This window comes from Myotis nattereri (assembly GCF_964212035.1).
Source record: "Myotis nattereri genome assembly, chromosome: 13".
Taxonomy (NCBI): Eukaryota; Metazoa; Chordata; class Mammalia; order Chiroptera; family Vespertilionidae; genus Myotis; species Myotis nattereri.
Genome location: NC_138088.1, coordinates 6,518,747 through 6,540,775, shown reverse-complemented (window position 1 = coordinate 6,540,775; position 22,029 = coordinate 6,518,747). Strand labels below are relative to the sequence as shown.

At 37.4% G+C, this 22,029-nt stretch overlaps 1 protein-coding gene across 1 annotated transcript in view; it reads right to left on the bottom strand.

Annotated features, from left to right (window-relative positions):
• ZFAND4 (zinc finger AN1-type containing 4) overlaps positions 1-22,029 on the bottom strand; it is a gene marked incomplete at its 5' end in the record, with an annotated part of 82,123 nt that overhangs the window by 16,687 nt on the left and 43,407 nt on the right. Inside the window, 3 exons of the mRNA XM_081104721.1 lie at positions 2,460-2,670; positions 13,570-13,756; positions 18,004-18,071. Coding sequence (XP_080960847.1) covers positions 2,460-2,670; positions 13,570-13,756; positions 18,004-18,071 — 466 coding nt within the window. The remainder of the gene's footprint in view (positions 1-2,459; positions 2,671-13,569; positions 13,757-18,003; positions 18,072-22,029) is intronic.

The following is a 22,029-nucleotide window of genomic DNA, read 5'->3' as shown; positions in this document are numbered from 1 at the left end:
GGCAGCCACCAGTCTGCAAGGGCCAAGCCCCTTGCACGAATTTCATGCATTGGGCCTCTAGTATTCTAATATAACTATAGATTTGTCTATTTATCTTTGTAGCTTTTGCTTCATATATTCTGAAGTTTAATTGTTAGGTACATAAACATTTAGGATTGTGGGAAATTTTTCTTCACCCTACCTCATATTATATTTTAAAAAAGGTTTTGTTTCAAATGGATTGTAAATCTAAGTGAGAAAGGAACAATCATAGAGCTTTTGAAGAAAAACACAAGGCATGTCTTCAAGACCTTGTGGAAGGTAAAGACTTTATTAAAAGGCTATAAAAATTGATAATCATAAAGGAAAACTGGTAAGTCAGCATACATTAAAATAAAGAATACCTACTAAAAGAATGAGAAAGTAAAAGAGCAAACTGTGTATAACTCACACTTCTGACAAAAAAACTTATATTCATAGTATCAAAATGCCTATAAAAAACAATAAGCAAAGGTAGACGACCCAATTTAGAAAATAAGCAAAAGACTTTAATAGGTACTAACAAGTCAAGATTTTTTTTAAAATATGATGTATATATAAAATGATATAAAACAGTTGGTACAAAAGTCAGTATCTTAATGGCCAATAAGCATATGAAAAACTTAACATTATTCCTCATCAGAGAAATGTAAATGAAAATCACTACACAGCCACCAGAATGGTTAAAATGATAAAGACTGACAATATCAAGTGTTAAGGATGTGGTACAAACTAGAACTCTAGTGTTGCTGATGGGAGTGTCAATTGATTCAGACACTTGACAAAACGGTTTAGCACAGAAAATAAAGTTACATATATACCTACCCTATGACTATAAGACAATTCCTAGGTACATGCCCCAAAGAAGAGTGTGTATGTCCACCAAAGACATGTATAAGAATGTTCAAAGCAGCTTTATTGTTGAAAAGCCAAAAACTAGAAACAACCCAAATGTCTGTCAAAAGGAGAAGAAACAATCATAAGTATAGTCATACAGTGGAATAGTACACAGCAGTAAAAAAGAATGAACTGATGCATACAACAACACGATGAGTTGTTGACTATAATGACTATTATGGGTTGAGCAAAAGAAACCAGGCCAAAAAAAGGAGGGAACATATTATTTCACTTATACAAAGTTCAAAAATAGGCAGAACTAATTTATGGTGACAAATATAAAACAGTAGTTATTTCTGGAAATGGAAAAGGTAGGTATTGACTAGGAAAGGTTATAAGGAAAACTGGAGAGGAAGGTCCATTTTAATTTTAGTTGTTCCTACATGAGTTTACATTAATGTAAAAATTCATTAAGCTGTACATTAAAGATTTGTGAATTTTATTATATGTATATATAATAGTTCAATAAAGAAAATGGGACACGCTATTAATCGAGTGAAAAGCAAAGTAACAGAGGTGTGTATGTACATATATATGTATTATATTTGAGACAAAGGACTTATATCTAGAATATATGAAGATATCAAAAAAAATTTCAATAAGCGGCCCTAGCTAATTTGGCTCAGTGGACAGAGCATCGGCCCTTGGACTGAAGGGTCCTGTGTTCGATTCCAGTTAAGGGCATGTACCTCGGTTGCAGGCTCAATCCCCGGCCCTGGTTAGGGCATGTGTGGGAAGCAACCAATTGATGTGTTTCTCTGCCTCTGTCTCTCCCTCTCCATTCCACTCTCTCTAAAAAAAACAAAAAACAAAAAACAAACAACAACAAAAACCAATGGGAAAATATCCTTGGGTGAGGATTAACAACAAAAAAATCAATAAGCAAAAAACATACAACTCAATAGAAAAACGGGTAATATTTGAAAAGGCAGTTTGCAAAAAAAAATATCGAAATACTCAATAAACATCTGAAGGGAACTCAACCTCATTAGTCAAAGTAATGCAAATCAAAACTGTGATGTGATGGCTCTACACATCAACCAGAATGATAAAAATAAAAGATGACCTACCAAACACTAGTAAGAATGCATGAAAACTGCAAGTCTCACTCACTATGGGACAAAATGTAAATTGGTTCAATTACTTTGGAATCACATTGGAAAACTGACAATATCTACTGAAGCTGAACATAGGCATACTCTTTGTCAACACCCAGACAAAGATATCCATAATAAGTAAATATAAATGCCGCATTAAAAATAATGGTAAGATTAAGATTAGGCTATCTATTATTATCCTCAGCTTTAGAACGATGACAATTTTAAAATCATCAATTACTTTAAGTGCAATATAATCACATTAAATTTGTTGCTAGTCTATACAAAACAATTCATCACTTTTAACATCTCAATAAATTACTAAGGCCACAAACCTGAGATGAATAATATTTACAAATGATTTTTCACAATTCCTAGCAGACATCAATACGTGAGCCCTGCAGGGATAAACTAGAGAAAGGCCTGGCCAACTGCCGACAGCTTCACCTTTTTGCTGAGATTCATGTTCTCCATCTTAGCCTTCAGCAGCTTCATTTTATTCATAGTGATTGAATTTTCAATGATCTGTTGCCCAGAAGGAGAAGGCTCAATCTCTTCATCCTCATCAGTGTACAAATTATACACGGACCCACCACTGCAAAGACAATAACAGTTACTATTGTTTGTGCCTGATACATGCCCAATGACTGCAAATACTCTGTGTGCAATAGAAACTACAGATGCTGCTAATGACAAAGCAATAAACCCATCTTGTCAATGTAAACTTAAGACAAATGTATTTTTTAAAAGATAGTTTAGGAGAAAAAAGTTAATGGGGCTAAGTATCACAATCTAGCATGACTGAAAATTCTAGTACAGCGGAGCTTCTCTGAAGTCGAGAGAGCATAAGTGAAGTTCTTTTTGGCTATACCATCCCCACAGGAGCAAAATCCACAAGAATGATCTGATTCATTTTATTAGCCAAGGCTGGAAATGTGCAACCCAGACCACAAGCCGATTAAATTTCCATTAACCAGAATGAAAAAGCAACTGACACAGAGAAGAAGTCTTGATTTTTATTCATCCTCAGAGGATTCTCACTTAAAAGTTTTTTTAAAAAAGGAACTCACACATCGGTGTTATCTGAACAGTTTCCGTTCTTAAAGAACAACAACAAAAAATGCAAATAACTTGAGATTTTTCTTAGTGTGTTTAGAACAGCATACATTTTAAATGAAAAAGACACCCCAGGCAAGTCATGACACAAATTATTAACCATGTAAAACATTTCAATTATTGATTAATCATCATGACATTTGTTCAAATCTTAACAATTATTATTTGGGATCCCTTCTCTTTGACTACATAACACAATGGCATTTATCACACCATCTTCATATTGATATTTACGTATCTATCCCTCTTTCTCCACCGTAGGTATAAGTTGAAAGCAGTTGCTAGGCTTTTTCATCTTCCTAGTCTTAGCACCTGGCACAATGCTTGGCACATATTAAAAAAAAAAAAATGTCTGTTGAATTGAACACAAACATTATTGAAATTCAGATTTTTCTTTTTAATTTTTTTAATCCTCATTCGAGGATATGTTTTTATTAATTTGAGAGAGAGCAGGAGGGAGGGAGGGAAAGAGGAAAGAGAGAGAGAGAGAGAGAGAGAGAGAGAGAGAGAGAGAGAGAGAGAGAGAGAAACATTAATCGGTTGCCTCTTGTACACTGCCGACTTCCCCACTAGGGATCAAACCTGCAACCTAGATACGTGTCCTGACCGGGAATCAAACCTGCAACTTTCTGGTGTGAGGGATGGCACTCCAGCCAACTGAGCAACACCAGCCAGGGAGAAATTTAGCTTTTTCAACAACGAGAAAATTAAGTTGGTAAAGGTTTGAAAAACAAAACAAAACAAAACAAAAAAACCACAAGCTCACCATGTTTGAAGAATGACTAAAGTTTTAAATGAAACAGAAAAAAAAGAATGTGTGTTAGTCACTGTGGCTTGTTTACTTATAGGAAATCTAATGTACCTGTGCTAAAGAATCTGAGGGTTAATAAGATTTCCTATTCTATATGGCAATGAGAAAGAAAACTATTTGGATAGCCTTGATAAGGCATATTTCATAGCACTTCCCACACAAAGGCAAAGAAGAGGGGGAATAATCCACTCCTAAACTTTATGTGGTGAAAAAAGAAATGACATTGTGAAACTGAGGGCTGGTGACATGCACAGCTGGCATGACTATTAGAAGGAAGAATGGTAGGAATTAATCCCATAACCAATTCATCTCCTAGTGTGTGCCTTGTGACAACTACTTCTACCTATTGTAGATGCCTTCTACCGCATGAAAATCGACACAAGAGGCACAACACTAAATTAATAGTTACTAAGTGCCTATTCTGCAAGGTACTCTCCACATATTATTTATAACCTTTACAAAACTATATAAAATTATATCACATTTTATAAATAAAGCTGCAGTTGAGAGAGGTTAAGTAATTTTGTTGGCCAGAAAGCTAATGAGTGGTGGAACTAAGATTCAAATCCCCATCTATCTGGTTCCAAAGTCTACTCTTTATGCTATTTCCTGTTGCTTTCCCAGGAACCAAACAATAGTACCCCAAAAAGGAACAGAACCTGTAGTATGTGAAGGCCTTGTCTTGAGGCTAACTCTACCTGAAATGGAGGCTTGAGTGAAGATTTCTGCCAGTTCACCCTTAGAGGTGGAAGGAAGGACTCGGTGTACTCTGCTCTTGGTTACCCTGAAACAATTGAACTTTAAGCACTGCTCTGTGGTATTTTAGCTTCAGCTTACCCCACTGGATATTGAAAGAGGCTTGTGACTCAACCTCACTAAAAATATTTTAAAAATTAAAAAAGCTAACAAACTGGTCCTTTACTGTTTTCCTGTGTGTGTACGTAAAAAAGTACAATTATGATCAAATATTTCACTAGATACGTTTTAGAGGATTACTAGTAAAAACACTTTTAAATTCACCTAATCTTTTTAAAACAATCACACAACTGTGTTTGTGTTTTTCCCTCACAAAGCCTAGATTCATGAGATCAGTTAGAAGTCAATCATAATTTTTTTCTAGTTGGAAAAATATAACTACACTAGGATAACATAGTAATTTATAAATGTAATCTAAAATATCATTCTTTATATTTAAATATTTGAAGTATTTTCTTGAATTTCTAAATATTTTCTTTTTACCAGTAGAAAATCAAGTTTAATACATGCACATAGGGCATTCACTTAGGAATACAAATTCCCTCAATATTTTCTTGAAGGCTTATATTTAACCTTTTCTGTATCTTTTTGTTGTTAATCCTCACCTGAGGATATTTTTTCATTGATTTTTAGTGAGAGTGGAAGAGAGAGGGTAAGACAGAGAAACATTGATGTGAGAGAAACACATTGATTGGTTGCCTCTTGTAGGAGCCCTGACCAGGGCCCGGGCCAAGGAGGAACCTGCAACCAAGGTATGTGCCCTTGGCCGGAATCGAACCCTGGACCTTTCAGTCCACTGGCCAATCAATGCTCTGTCCACTGAGCCAAATGAAGCTAACTTTATCTATATCTTTTAATCTAATACTATGATTAAAGAATAAGAGATGAGCAAATGTAATATTTATTTCAAGATGAATATTGTTCATCAAGAATCCAAGTCCTCATACGACTTTCACAGAAAAGTTACCTATTAATTAGGTCTTGCAATGCCTCCCTCTATTTCATCACACTTAGAAAAGCAGGAAGGTGACATGATTAACTGAAAAGATTTGAGACTAAAAACGATACTAGATTTTGTACTGCAATGAATCAAATGAGCACCCAATTCTCTGTTTCTTCTTAAAGCAGGAGTAAGCAATCTATAGCCACGGGCCAAATTCAGTCCACCACTTATTTTGTATGCCCCGTGAGCCAAGAGTGGCTTTTACAATTTTAAAGAGTTGAAAAACTCTCAAAATAATATTTTATAACATGCGAAATTGTATGAAATTCTGATTCGTGTCCATAAATGAAGTTTTATTGGAACATAGCCATATCACTTGATCACATGCTACATGTGGCTGATTTTGCACTACAATGGCAGAGTTGAAAACCCACAACAGAATTGTATGGGGCTGTCTTTGCTTTGCACTGTGGCTTGGCACACTGCAGATCACAGTGGCATAGGCATAATTCAACAGCATTTTGAGTGCCATGTGTATCACTGTACAGTGACTTTTTTTAATTACCAGTACATATCCAACATGTCAAAACAAGAAAAGTAGACTTTGAATGCTGCAGTTTTAAGGCACAGTAGAGAGTGAATTATTTTGCTATCAATTAAATGGCAAAGCATTTTGTTTATTATGTAATAACACTGTAGCTATGCTAGAGAAAGACAACGTATTTGGACATTACTAGACTAAGGTCTCATTGCAGGAAAGCAATGGTCAGAAAATTTTAAAAATATGAAATGGAACATCTCATTATAGTAAAAAATGCCTCAAAAAAAATAAAAGATGGCCCTGGCCAGATTGCTCAGTTGGCTGGGGCATCATCCTGTACTCCAAAAGGTTGTGGTTTGATTCCCAGGGCATTTACCTAGGTTGTGGGTTTGATCCCAGATCGGGGTATGCATGGGAGGCAACCAATTGGTATTTCTCTCCTCTCTCTCTCTCTCTCTCTCTCTCTCTCTCTCTCTCTCTCTCTCGTCTCTGTCTCTCTGCTCCTCCCTTCCACTTTCTAAACATATCCTTGAATGAGGATTAAAATAAACAGGCAAACAAGCAAATAAATAAATAAATGAGACTATAACCAAAAAAAGTTTCTAAGTGGTTTATTTACTAAGCAAGCAAGAAAATCTGTTTCCCAATACAGAATTAACTAAACCATGTCCAGAAAAAAATAAAACTTGTTTAAAGACTACTCCTCAGCAAGAGCAATTTCTCAAAGAGTTGACATCATTGGAAGTAACATTAGTAGTTTATTTAAAAACTAGAGGCCTCAGTGCACGAAATTTATGCACTCGGTGGGGGGGGGGGGTCACTCAGCCTGGAATGCAAGAGGGTGCAGGCCAGGCCGTAGGACCCCACCAGTGCATGATCCGGGCTGGGGAGGGATGCTGGAGGTTGGCCACCTGGGGAGGAACTGCAGGAGGGCTCCAGGGCGTGTCTGGCCCATCTCGCTCAGTCCTGATAGGCTGGAACCCAGCAGCAAGCTAACCTATCGGTCAGAGTGTCTGCCCCCTGGCGATTAGTGCACTTCATAGTGACTGGTCAACCAGTCAACTGTCCGCCCCCAGTGGTCAGTGCATGTCATAGCGAGCAGTTGAATGACCTTAGCATATTAGCATATTACGCTTTCTTTTTATTTATTTTTTATTGCTTAAAGTATTACAAAGGGTATTACATATGTGTCCTTTTTTTTCCCCCCGCCCTTGACAATCCCCTGGCCTCACCTACACCCCAGTGTCTTATGTCCATTGGTTATGCTTATATGCATGCATACAAGTCCTTCGGTTGATCTCTTACCCACCTCCCTCCTACCCCCCCCAACCCTCCCCGGCCTTCCTGCTGCAGTTTGACAATCTGTTTGAGGCAGCTCTGCCTCTGTATCTGTTATTGTTCAAAAGTTTATAATGGTCTCTATTATCCATGAATGAGTGAGATCATGTGGTATTTTTCCTTCATTGACTGGCTTATTTCACTTAGCATAATGCTCTCCAGTTCCATCCATGCCGTTGCAAATGGTAAGAGTTCCTTCTTTTTTACAGCAGCATAGTATTCCATCGTGTAGATGTACCACAGTTTTCTAATCCACTCATCTACTGATGGGCACTTAGGCTGTTTCCAGATCTTAGCTATGGTGAATTGTGCTCCTATGAATATATGGGTGCATATATCCTTTCTGATTGGTGTTTCTGGTTTCTTGGGATATATTCCTAGAAGTGGGATCACAGGGTCAAATGGGAGTTCCATTTGTAGTTTTTTGAGGAAACTCCATACTGTCTTCCATAGTGGCTGCACCAGTCTGCATTCCCACCAGCAGTGCACGAGTGTTCCTTTTTCTCCACATCCTCTCTAGCACTTGTCGTTTGTTGATTTGTTGATGATAGCCAGTCTGACAGGTGTGAGATGGTACCTCATTGTTGTTTTGATTTGCATCTCTCGGATGATTAGTGACTTTGAGCATGTTTTCATATGTCTCTTGGCTTTCTGAATGTCCTCTTTTGAGAGGTGTCTGTTTAAGTCCTTTGCCCATTTTTTGATTGGATTGTTTATCTTCCTTTTGTTAAGCTGTATGAATTCCCTATAAATTTTGGAGATTAGGCCCTTATCAGATATGACATTGGCAAATATGTTTTCCCACACAGTGGGTTTTCTTGTTGTTTTGTTGATGGTTTCTTTTGCTGTGCAGAAGCTTTTTATTATGATGTAGTCCCATTTGTTTATTTTCTCTTTAGATTCCAATGCCCTAGGAGCTATATCAGTGAAGAAATTGCTTCGGCATATGTCTGAGATTTTGTTGCCTTTGGATTCTTCTAGAATTTTTATGGTTTCCCGTCGTACATTTAAGTCCTTTATCCATTTTGAGTTTATTTTTGTGTATGGTGTAAGTTGGTGGTCTAGTTTCATTTTCTTGCATATATCTGTCCAATTTTCCCAACACCATTTATTGAAGAGACTATCTTGACTCCATTGTATGTTCTTGCCTCCTTTGTCAAATATTAATTGAGCATAATGGTTCGGGCCGATTTCTGGGCTCTCTATTCTATTCCATTGATCTATCTGTCTGTTCTTGTGCCAGTACCAGGCAGTTTTGAGAACAGTGGCTTTGTAATACAGCTTGATATCTGGTATTGAGATCCCACCTTTGTTCTTTCTCAGGATTGCTGCAGCTATTCGGGGTCTTTTTTAATTCCAGATGAATTTTTGGAGAGTTCGTTCTATGTCTGTGAAGTATGCCGTTGGTATTTTAATGGGAAGTGTGTTGAATTTATAGATTGCTTTGGGTAGTACGGACATTTTAATGATGTTGATTCTACCAATCCATGAACACGGTATGTTCTTCCATCTGTTTATGTCTTCCTCTATCTCTTTTTTCAACGTCCTGTAGTTTTCTGAGTAGAGGTCTTTTACCTCTTTAGTTAAGTTTATTCCTAGGTAGCTTAATTTTTTTGGTGCAATGGTAAATGGGATTGTTTTTATAATCTCTTTTTCTGAAAGTTCACTATTGGTGTATAGAAATGCCTCAGGTTTCTTGGGGTTAATTTTGTATCCTGCTACATTGCCAAATTCATGTATTAAGTCTAGTAGCTTTTTGATGGAGTCTCTAGGGTTTTGTATGTATAATATCATGTCGTCTGCAAATAAGGACAGTTTTACTTCCTCTTTTCCAATTTGGATGCCTTTTATTTCTTCTTCTTGTCTAATTGCAAAGGCTAATATTTCCAGTACTATGTTGAACAGGAGTGGTGAGAGTGAGCATCCCTGTCTTGTTCCTGTTCTTAGGGAAAATGGTGTTAGTTTTTGTCCATTGAGTATGATGTTGGCTGTGGGCCTGTCATATATGGCTTTTATTATGTTGAGGTATGATCCTTCTACTCCCACCTTGCTGAGAGTTTTTCTCAAAAATGGGTGTTGGATTTTGTCAAATGCTTTTTCTGCATCAATTGATATGACCATGTGGTTTTTTTCTTTCAATTTGTTTGTGATGTATCACGTTTATTGATTTGCGGATATTGTACCATCCTTGCATCCCTGGGATAAATCCTACTTGGTCATGGTGTATGATCTTTCTGATGTACTGCTGGATCCGATTTGCTAAGGTTTTGTTGAGGATTTTGGCATCTATGTTCATGAGGGATATTGGCCTGTAATTCTCTTTCATTGTGTTGTCTTTACCTGGTTTTGGTATTAGGGTGATGCTGGCTTCATAGAATGAGCTTGGAAGTGTTCCTTCCTCTTGAATTTTTTGTAATAGTCTGAGGAGGATAGGTTTTAGTTCTTCCTTGAATGTTTGGTAAAACTCCCCTGTGAAGCTGTCTGGTCCTGGGCTTTTGTTTGCTGGAAGCTTTTTGATGACTGCTTCAATTTCTTCCATAGTTATTGGCCTATTGAGATTTTTAGATTCTTCCTGATTGAGTTTTGGAATGTTGTATTTTTCTAGGAATTTGTCCATTTCCTCCAGGTTGTCTAGTTTGTTGGAGTAGAGCTGTCCATAGTATTTTTTAACAATCATTTGTATTTCTGTGGGGTCTGTTGTTATTTCGCCTCTATCGTTTCTGATTTTGTTTATTTGGGTCCTCTCTCTTTGCTTCTTGGTGAGCCTGGAGCATATTACGCTTTGATTGGTTGGCCAACTGGATGACTGGATACTTAGCATATTAGGCTTTAATTATATGGGATACCGCAAGTTGCCCTACCTGGTTTGCCTCAGTGGATAGAGCATTGGTCCGCAAACTAAAAGGTCCCAATTTAATTCTGGTCAAGGGCACATACCTCATACCTCAGTTGCAGGCTTGGTACCCATCTGATCATGGCACGTGTGAGAGTCAACCAATTGATGTCTCTCTCACACATCAATGTTTCTCTCTCTCTGTCTCTCCCTCTCATTTCCACTCTCTCTAAAAAAAAAAAAAAAAAAAAAAAAAAAAAAAAAAAAAAAAAAAAATCAATGGGAAAATATCCTTGGGTGAGGATTAACAAAAACAAAAAATACTGCATGTTATTTGGAGTTGTTTTGCTTGGCTTTTGATGAGTCACCATAAGTTATTGAGACTGTTCAGCTGTTTTTATTTATTCCCGGCATCAATACCAAGTCTGAAGTAAGTGAAAAAACTAGCCTCTTTGAAAAGGCTGCATAAAACAACTGGAGTTAAGAATATTTTCAAAGAAGTTGCTAAAACACTAATTCAGTACAACTTGAAGTGAAATCTGCTACAATTAATGGAGTAAAAATATGTGTAGAACAAAAAAAGAGCTTAGCAAATTTACAAAGGTAATGAAAATGTAAGGTGTTTAACACCTAAGGTTACTCATTGTATTATTCATAAGCAGGTCTTCTAGAGCCAATATTTGAATCTATCATGTGTTATTGAACCAGTAATTCAATGGTAAACTTCATTTGTCTCCTGGATTTAGCCATCAGTTTAATGGCTTGATAGTAATTTTATTGTGTATTTTTTTAGCTCAGGGATGATAATGAATTTTTCTGAATGAAAAGAACTGCCTTCAGCTGCTAATATAAACACTAAGTGCCTTTGGAAATTAGCTTTTGCTGTGAACTTGATAATGTTTCTTAGTGAATTCCACCTAATATTACAAGGCAAAACAGTACTTACATGAGAAACTGATACTGTAGTAATGTCATTTTGACAACTAGCATTACTGTGATCACATATATAAAGTCATGCCTTCAAAAGTTAAAAACCTAAGCGAGCCCTGGCTGGAATAGTTCAGTTGGTTGAACATCGTCCCATGTACTGAAAGGTCACCAGTTTGATTCCTGGTCAGGGAACATGCCCAGGTTGTTCGTTCAGCCCCAGTCAGGGTGTGTAGGGGATGCATCCGATCCATGTTTCTCACATCGATGTTTCTCTCTCTCATTCTCTCCCTCCTCTTTTCTCTTACTCTCCCTCTCCCTCTCCCTTCCTCTCTGAAATCAATAAAAGTATTTATTATATATAAAAAAAAGAATCAACAGTCAACACTCATTTGTTACAGTCTGTTCTCTGTGGCCACAAAGAAGGAGTCTAATCTTCCTTCCCCACAGCACTCTGTGGTGGCCAGAATCTTAAAGGAATCCCCATGATTCCTGATCCTTGATGCTCACACCTGTATACTCTCCTACCCTTCCTTGAGCATGGGCATGACCTATGATTTACATCTAGCCAATAGATTAGATGAAAAATAAAAGGATTTTGCAGATGTAAGTTAGGTCCTAAATCAGTTGACTTTGAGTTCATCAAAAGGGAGCTGTGGGCAGCCTCTAGTAGCCAATAGCCAGCAAAAAAATACCAGGCCTTCAGTCATAGAGCCACCAGGAAATGAATTATGACAACATTGTGACTGAGCTTGAAAGCAGATTATGTCCCCCCAGCCAAGCCTCCAGAGAAGAGTGCACCTTTGCCAAAACCATGATTGCAGCTTGTGGAACCCTGAGCAGAACACCCAGCTAAACTGTGCCAGGACTCCAGACCCTCAGACACTGTTCTCCAGGCTACAGTTATCTTTTCCATGAATGATTTGCCATTAGCTTTTTATGCTGTGGATTTAATTTAGTTACCTGTAACACTGTTCCTTTCTCTGTTTGGCCAATTCCTACTCTTCTTTCACAGTTGCTTCTTTTCAGAGGTTGTCCCTAACTCCCCTCCTTTCAAGCAAAATGAAGCCCCTCTCATCTGATTTTCCAGAGATGCTGCTATCCTTCTTAACAATTGCCAACAGTGTATTACAGGTATATGTATAGCAGATTGCATGTTCCATGGGGGAGGAGTAATCATCTTTGTAACCTAGTGCCTAGTGTAGAAACATGCTAAAAAAGTTCAGTATATGTTTAGTGACTTAAATGAAAGGCAGTAAAGAATCATAGTAAGACAGAGTGCACAAAAACCTATAGGTTACCTAGTCGGACTTCTAAATGTTTTTTGCCTAGCTAAGTACCTTTAGGTTGTATCTTTCTAATTTTATAAGTAATATAACTTCCCCCCTTGATTAGAGTAGAAAAACAAGACTGGAGAAGTAAGATTTATACACCCTTTTTTAAAAATATATTTTATTGATTTTTTACAGAGAGGAAGGGAGAGGGACAGAGAGTTAGAAACATAGATGAGAGAGAAACATCGATCAGCTGCCTCCTGCACACTCCCCACTGGGGATGTGCCCGCAACCAAGGTACATGCCCTTGACCGGAATCGAACCTGGGACCCTTCAGTCTGCAGGCCGACGCTTTATCCACTGAGCCCAACCGGTTAGGGCAAGATTTATACACCTTTAAGCAGCAGAGTTAAATTTTGAAAAAAGCTAGTAATTTTAGATTCAATCCTTTCTATTATAATAACACTATTATAACAAGACTCTAATCTAGTAGGCATCTTAGTTTCATAATGTTACAGAAATAAATATTTTATATGAAAAATATTATTCCATAAAGAAATTTCAACCCTGGCTGGTATGGCTCAGTTGGTTGAGCACCATCCAGTGCTGGTTCGATTCCCAGTCAGTGCACATACCCAGGTTGAAGGTTTGATCTCAGGCTGGGGTGTATATGGGAGGCAGCCAATCAATGTCTCTCTTACATTGATGTTTCTCTCCTCTCCCCACCTCTCCTCTCCTCTCCCTTCATCTCTCTCTAAAATCAATAAAAACATATTTTTTAAAAAAATAAATTTCAGTTTTAAAAATTACTCTCTAAGTATTAATCATATAAAGGGCAATTTCATAATCACATATGTGGGGCCACAGGAATAGAGAAGAATGCAGGAAATTTAGTCAGTCTTGTGAATATAATAAGATTATTTTGACAAAACAAGGTAAACATAAAGGTTTAAGGAGTATATTGTATGATGTTATCCTTTTCTAAGTTAAACATGCAAATGAAAACCTATTTATTTACCTTAAAGATTCAGATAATGGTGTTAAAGTGCCATCTCCCCTATCTACTACACGAAAGAAATTCAATTGCTCTCCTTCTCGGTATACCAAAAATGTAACTTGTTTGTTGTAGGAGGTCTTCTCCCAGACCTCGTCTTGACTGGAATCCATGTACTCAGCCATCTCCCTAAGTGGGTCTTCCATAGGAACTACAAATGGAAAAATTGATAAACAAGTTTTCAATTTATATCGTTTTATGAATCTTGGTAGTGACAGGACATAATGTTATGAATTTGAACAACCCTGTGCATACTATATATTATATATATATAGTAGTCCTCAAAAAGTTTCTGGTCTTTTATAGTTAATACAGCACTACCTATGTTGTATTAATATGAAATAAATGAAATGCATTATTGTGTTGTTAGGTACAAAGATACACAAGGTTTTTCCTATACCACTAGTCTGTATAGTTGCTGACTCTATTACATAATTATCTATGATTGCTTTCACTTGACACCTCTGCTTCCTATATTTTCCAATATTGGTTCCATCAACCAACAATTAAAAGCAATATAAATCCCACTTACTTTATATTAAAAAATAAACACACACATAATTAGGAGACATATTAGAAGTGAGAAGCAGCTGAATCCTTCTTCTTTCTCGTTTTATATAGAGGCTGAGTCCTCTTAGAGCTATTTCTTGATGTGCAGTCAGGTAATTAAAAGTACACAGTAGGCCCTAACCGGTTTTGCTCAGTGGATAGAGCGTCAGCCTGCAGACTGATGGGTCCCAGGTTCAATTCCGGTCAAGGGCATGTACCTTGGTTGCGGGTACATCCTCAGTGGGGGGTGTGCAGGAGGCAGCTGATCGATGTTTCTCTCTCATCTATGTTTCTAACTCTCTATCCTTCTCCCTTCCTCTCTGTAAAAAAATCAATAAAATATATATTTTTTAAAAGTACCCTGTAATTCAGAATCAAGGGGGCCACTTAAGTACTGAAACTGCAATGTGTATAACGGTCAGAATGTTGTTTATTAAAAGCATCTTCCCAGGAGCCGAGTTGTTCTTGAATAGAATACATCCATGTGCCCAGGCAGAGCACAGGACTGGGGCAAAGCCCTCACTACCGACGGGCTCTAGAAGACAGAGATGTCTTCGGGTTTGAATGATATTACAACCTGCTCTTGTCCACAGCAGCCACGGATTCTGCTCCTGTGGTGGGAATTGGCCTGAAGAGATTGCTGGCTCATAGGGTGAGTGTTCTAAAAGCCCCTGAACTCCACACTTGGGTGTCTAAGTAATGGTTACAGGAAATAAAATAGTTCCTAAAGACATTCTCATGATAAGTTAAAGAAACATTTGCTCTTTCCTAAAAGAAGCAATAATTTCTCAAACTCCATAACTCTCATTCAAGTAGCTTACTTATTACCAGAATCACAGTGCTTCACTATTCTTTTAAAAAATTATAAGAAGAGTTGAACTCTGAAAGTAACAAGGTAAAAACATTAAAGATGTTCTCATATCCTAAATTCAATACCACCACTACTAAAACACAAAAAATTTAGAAATATAATAGGATTTAGATTATTTTATAAAAATGTTTGGGTCCTGGCCAGTGTGGCTCAGTAGTTGAGCATTGACCTATGAAACAGGAGGTCACAATTCGGTTCCCAGTCAGAACATATGCCCTGGTTGTGGGCTCGACCCCCAGTGTGGGCTGTGCAGGAGGCAGCTGATCAATGATTCTCTCTCATCATTGATGTTTCTATCTCTTAATCCCTCTCGCTTCCTATCTGAAATCAATAAAAATAGTTTTTAAATGTTCAGATGTTTTGATTGACTCTTTCATAGACACAAAATGCATAAATATTAAAAGACAAGTTCTTGCCAGTTTTAAGTTACTGATATATTTTCCACATTATGTTCATGAGAAATAAAAACCTATGCTATTGTCATTACTAATGCCACATGAAAGCCTTACTTAAATCAACATAGTGTGCCTTTCTTAGGGAGGCACTGGGATTTAATATGCTTATACACATATGTATATATATGTCCACACATTTTCATAACAGAAAAATCACTTAGATTATATCAGGTATAAAACATTGTATATATAGTTTAAGATAAAATTTAGTTTTAGGAAAGAAAGTATTTTCTATGTTGTTTTAATAATGGTTCATTAAAAAAAAAGTTTAAGCTAAATATTACTTACTGGAACTCAGATGATAAAGGTACTTTCTAAACCATAAGTTTTAAATAAGACTAAAGAGCTAAAAAAAACACATGGTTTCTCAAATACCATATGGAGAAGTTTTATATCTGGGTTCACAAAGACTTTAATGATGTAAGGTAGACAATATCAAGCTTTTAATTTTAAAAACATTGATTCGATAAAGGCAAAATTATTAAAAACTTAATTTAAAATATTAAAAAACAGATAATTTCTAAGTGCTGATTTTTCAATTTACAAATAAGGCACAAAATGTTGTAGGGAAAGAAGGTATTACAAAGCTTCAACTACCAAAGGGTGGTGATGCATTTCATTTTAAATTTTTTAAGTTTTAAAAATACATATATTTCTAACTCAGAATCTGTAGCACTTACACTCCTCCTCATAAACATAAAACAATTTTAATCCTAGTAAGAAAAATAGGTGTTCTGATTAAAACCCTGGTTTAAAGAAAATAGTATACACAAATAACCAACTTTCAAAAATATAATACAATGGAGTTCACATATCATTAAACACTGTATAATTCTATCTTACAATAATGACCCAGCAAACGCTTTAGGGTCTTGCACTACCCTCAGAATCGGTACTACAGACATCAACTTATGTCACATATGAGAATTTCATGTTAATAGACAGCCCCTAATATTAGGAGTGCTAATTAATCAGCTCTAACCTTATTTTCATCTTTTATAACTTATCCAAAAATAATTAAACAGCAAAAAGAACATATCTCTCAAAATCCTCTTGAAGTAGTTTGGAACAAGATGGTAATACCTTTATTTTTTAACTAAAATTTGAAGCATGGGGATAAAATTTGACTTGTGGAAGAAATAAGCCAGCAGTGGACTCAATACTTAATTCAGTTTTCTGATTAAAGAAGGCTCAAACAACTATGAAGTCCTTCCCCAAAATGAGGACTGCTCTAAGCAGTCTCTGGGAGCCTCTATCTGGTGGGATTCATGTGGCATACCTGAATCAGGGACCAATGTAAACACTCCCAATTCTCCCCATGCTTAGAACTTTCTCATTGATCAAGTCTCCGCTCACATCATCTTCTCCCAGGGCCCTTCCCCAATCATCCTCCTATCACCCTGCCTCCACAGACTCTATCATAGTACCCTGTTTCCTCCACAGCATTTATGACTGCTTAAAATGACATCCATTCCTAACACACTTACTGTGGGGACCTTCATGAATTAGGGACATTTTCTCCCATAAAATATTGCACTGAACATCTAGTAGATGCTCAAAATGTATTTGTTGAATGAATGAATGAACAAACGAATAAATAAACTCCCAAGGACTGCCCACATTCTGAAAAAGGATTCAACAGGGCCATGATAATATCCATGACACCCAAATACATCACAGACAAGGCTAACAGATATCCAAGAAGTTTCTACAAAAATCTTTACCTCAGGCCCACCTGGTGTGGCTTAGTGATTGAGTGTTGACCCAGAAACCAGGAGGTCACAGTTTGATTCCCCATCAGGGCACATGCCCAGGTTGTGGGCTCGGTCCCCAGTAGGGGGCATGCAGGAGGCAGCCAATCAATAATTCTCATCATTGATGTTTATATATTATCTCTCTCCCTCTCCCTTCCTCTCTGAAATCAATTAAAAATATATTTTTTTAAAAAAACATTACTCCAGGAATTAAAGAATCAGTGGATAAAAACAAACAAGACTGGCATGAACCTAATCACAATAACAACATATTTGTATTATGCCATTCCATTTCCCTTCCCTATACTGATGAGGTTTATTTTTAGTTATTTATTTTTTAAATATATTTTTATTGATTTCAGAGAAAGAGAGAAACATTAATGATGAGAGAGAATCATCTATCAGCCACCTCCTGCACCACCCTACTGGGAATCAAGCCTGCAACCTGGGCACATGCTCTTAACCGGAATCAAACCTGGGACCCTTCAGTCCGCATCCAACGCTCTATCCACTGAGCCAAACCAGCTAGGATGATGAGGTTTATTTTTAAATCTCACTGGATGGAATCATGAATCATTAGACTTTCTAGTATATGAGTTCCTGCCACTGTTCATTTAGGCTTTAAAGAACAATGCCTATAAAAACAGATGTGGTTCTTCTAAACATGAGAGCAGAAAGAGAACCTTACTACAAAACATAAAAACACCAACTGGCTTAAAGATTGTTATTGTGGAAGTGCTTAATATACATAATTTTAACATATGCCTACCTCTTCTAGTATTTATAGGTCCACCACGCATAGCCAGTACCAGCTTCAAGGTACAGCCTTCTGAAATGCTGTGGATAATTAATAAAAAAATAAAATACAATCATCAAAATACACTCACTGTTAAATATGTACATAATTATTGCTGCTTTGCCAGGCATAGTGCCTGTCCTCTAAAAATAGATATAGCAATGTGCATAAATATAAAATGTTAATTTGTTTACTTCTTAAATAATGAAAAAGTGAAGAAGTTTTCATAATCCTTAAATATGACATTAAATTTCAGAATAAAAGTATTGGAAAGGATCTGTGACCATGTGGTTTAACCTCTTCATTTTACATGTAAGGAAAAAGAGGCCCTAAGAAAAAGAGATTCTTATTCAAGACCCAAAGTATTAGAAAATAGCAGATATGTTTAGTAAAATAGGAAACAGAAAAACAGCACATCTACAAGGTCTCCCAGTGCTCTTTCAGCTATTCCATATTGCCTTTTTGCTCTTTTCTTAAGAGTGAAGATTTATAGGAGGGGAAAAAGGCAAAATGTCAGACAGTATATCTGCAGTTATTGGTATGCACAGTCCCACTTAGTAATGGAAGAAGTCCTTAATGGAAAATAGAAGACTTGGTGAAGAGCAATACTCTCTCACTCAATACTTGTGAAAATGGAAAGAAAAGGAACCTAGTCAGGTGAGAATTGGGTCAATATTCAAAGAAAAAAGCAAAGAATGCAAGATCAGAAGAGAAAGATCTAAAAAGGAAGGAGATTAATAGCTTAGAGCAGTGGTTCTCAACCTTCCTAATGCCGTGGCCTTTAATACAGTTCCTCATGTTGTGGTGACCCCCAATTTCATTGTTACAAATTGAACATAATTAAAGCATAGTGATTAATCACAAAAACAATATGCAATCATATATGTGTTTTCCGATGGTTTTAGGTGACCCCTGTGAAAGGGTCGTTCGAGCCCCAAAGGGGTCGAGACCCACAGGTTGAGAACCACTGGCTTAGAGTCAATAATGAAAAAGTAAAACAAAGATTCAAAGGACAAGGATCAGGTAATATGAGGTACTTAGCCAACACATCTTTTTTTAATTGAATGTATTGGGGTGACATTGGTTCCCCAAACCAAAAAGGTTTCATGTGTACAACTCAATAAAACATCATCTGCAATATTAGCAAATCGGATCCAATAATATATTAAAAAGATCATACACCATGATCAAGTGGGATTTATTCAGGGAATGCAAGACTGGTTAAATATCCACAAATCAGTAAATGTGATACATCACATATGCAAATTGAAAGATAAATATCACAATTATATCAATAGATGCAGAAAAGGCAGTTGACAAAATGCAACACCCTTTTTTGATAAAAACTCTCAGGAAAGTGGGAATAGAGGGATCATACCTCAATATAATAAAGGCCATATATGGCAAACCTACAGCCAACATAATACTCAATGGTCAACAACTAAAAGCTTTTCCCTTAAGAAAAGGAACAAGACAAGGATGTCTGCTTTCACCACTCTTATTCAACATAGTATTTGAAGTCCTAGCCACAGCAATCAGAAAAGAAGAGATAAAAGTCATCCAAATTGGAAAGGAGGAAGTAAAATTCTCATTACTCTCAGATGACATGATATTGTACATAAAAAACCCCAAAGATTCCACCAGGAAACTACTGGACATAATAAATGAATTCGGTAAGGTAGCAGGATACAAAATCAACATCTAGAAATGAATGGCATTTTTATACACCAATAATGAACTTTCAGCAAGAGAAACTAAAAAAACAATCCCATTTACCATTGCAACAACAAAAACAACAAAAAGATACCTAGGAATAAACTTAACTAAGGAGGTAAGAGACCTGTACTTGGAAAACTATAGGACACTGAAAATATAAATAGAGGAAGATACAAAAAGCTGGGAACATATACCATGTTCATGGATTGGAAGAATTAACATCATTAAAATGTCTATACTACCCAAAGCAAACTATAGATTCAATGCAATCCCTATTACCAGTAAAATACCAATGGCACACTTCACAGAACTAGAATAAATACTCCAAAAATTTATATGGAACCATAAAGATCCCAAATAGCTGGGGCAGAAAGAAAAGAAAGAAGAACCAAGTTGGAGGGATCAGAATACCGGATATCAAACTATACTACAAAGTCATTATAATCAAATTAATGGATCAGAACAGAAGCCCCAGAAAATGACCCACACCATACAGTCAATTAATAATTGACAAAGGAAGCAAAAACATACAATGGAGAAAAGGCAGCCTCTTCAACAAATGGTGCTGGGAAAATTAGACGGACACATGAAAAAGATGAAACTATACCATCAACTTACACCATACACAAGAATAAACTCAGGAGAAACCAAGATGGCAGCATAGGTAAACACCGGAGTTGCTGCCTCGAACAACCACTTCAAAAATACAACTAAAAGATGGAACGGACATCATCCAGAACCACAGGAAGGCTGTCTGAGTGGAAGTTCTACAACTAGGAGGAAAGAGAAAAACATACCGAGACTCAGAGGAGGCGCAGTGCTGAAGTAAAATACTAAGGTGCGGAGTGCATGCGGAGCGGGCTGGCGGCTGAGGGCGTGGTTGTTGTTTTCAATCAGGAGGGAGTCTCAGGCTCTGAGCTCCAGTTCCGGGAGAGTCTCTAGGGACTCAGACTCATACAGGAGAAGCGGGACTGTCTGGCATCGCTCAGAACCCTAGGGCAGCTTTCTCTCCGTGGGGCTTGCAGCAATTACTGGGACACTGAGAAGCAGAGCCTCTGAGGGCAAGACTGAGAGCAGCCATAATTGCTAACCCCGCCCTGTTGATCCCGTGGGACCCGCTCCGCCCAAGCCTTTCAGGGAGACTTTTGCTGGATAGCCTCAGGCAAAGGCTAGGTTAGCACCTCCCTAGAGATCCAGGAGCCAGGAAGCACAGAGGTCAGAGTGGGACCATCCAGTTTGCAGCTCCGTGGAACCATAAAAGACACATTCAGGGGGCAGACTCAGTGAGCACCAAAGCCCCATCGAAGCAAGTCTACCCCCAGAAGGGTGTCTCCAGCACAGAAGTTCTCCCACTGCAGACACCGCTGATTGTCACAGCCAATTGGCCTCGAGGTCAATTCCTCACAGTGATAACTACAACAATAAAGGCTTAATTATAACAAGACTGTGCACAAAGCCCACAAGGGGGTGCACCAAGAGTGTCTACCTCAGGTAATTGGGACACTTTGCACAGAAAGGCACTCTATCAACACAGCAATGCATAAAAAATGCCGAGACAAAGAAACAGGACACAAACGACAGAATTGGAGGAAAGCAAACTGCTGGATATTGAGTTCAAAACCACACTTTTAAGGTCTTTAAAGAATTGTCTAGAAGCCGCCGATAAACTTAATAAGGCCCTCGAAAAGACTGGTGAGACCGTCGATAAATGTAGTGAGATCCTCAAGAAATCTAATGAGACCCTCAATGTTGTGATAAAGGACCAACTAGAAATTAAGCATACACTGACTGAAATAAAGAACATTATACAGACTCCCAACAGCAGACCAGCGGATCGCAAGAATCAAGTCAAAGATTTGAAATACGAAGAAGCAAAAAACACCCAACCGGAAAAGCAAAATGAAAAAAGAATCCAAAAATACGAAGATAGTGTAAGGAGCCTCTGGGACAGCTTCAAGCGTACCAACATCAGAATTATAGGGGTGTCAGAAGAAGAGAGAGAGCAAGATATTGAAAACCTCTTTGAAGAAATAATGATAGAAAACTTCCCCTACCTGGTGAAAGAAATAGACTTACAAGTCCAGGAAGCGCAGAGAACCCCAAACAAAAGGAATCCAAAGAGGACCACACCAAGACACATCATAATTAAAATGCCAAAAGCAAAAGACAAAGAGAGAATCCTAAAAGCAGCAAGAGAAAGAAAATCAGTTACCTACAAGGGAGTACCCATATGACTGTCAGCTGATTTCTCAACAGAAACTTTGCAGGCCAGAAGGGAGTGGC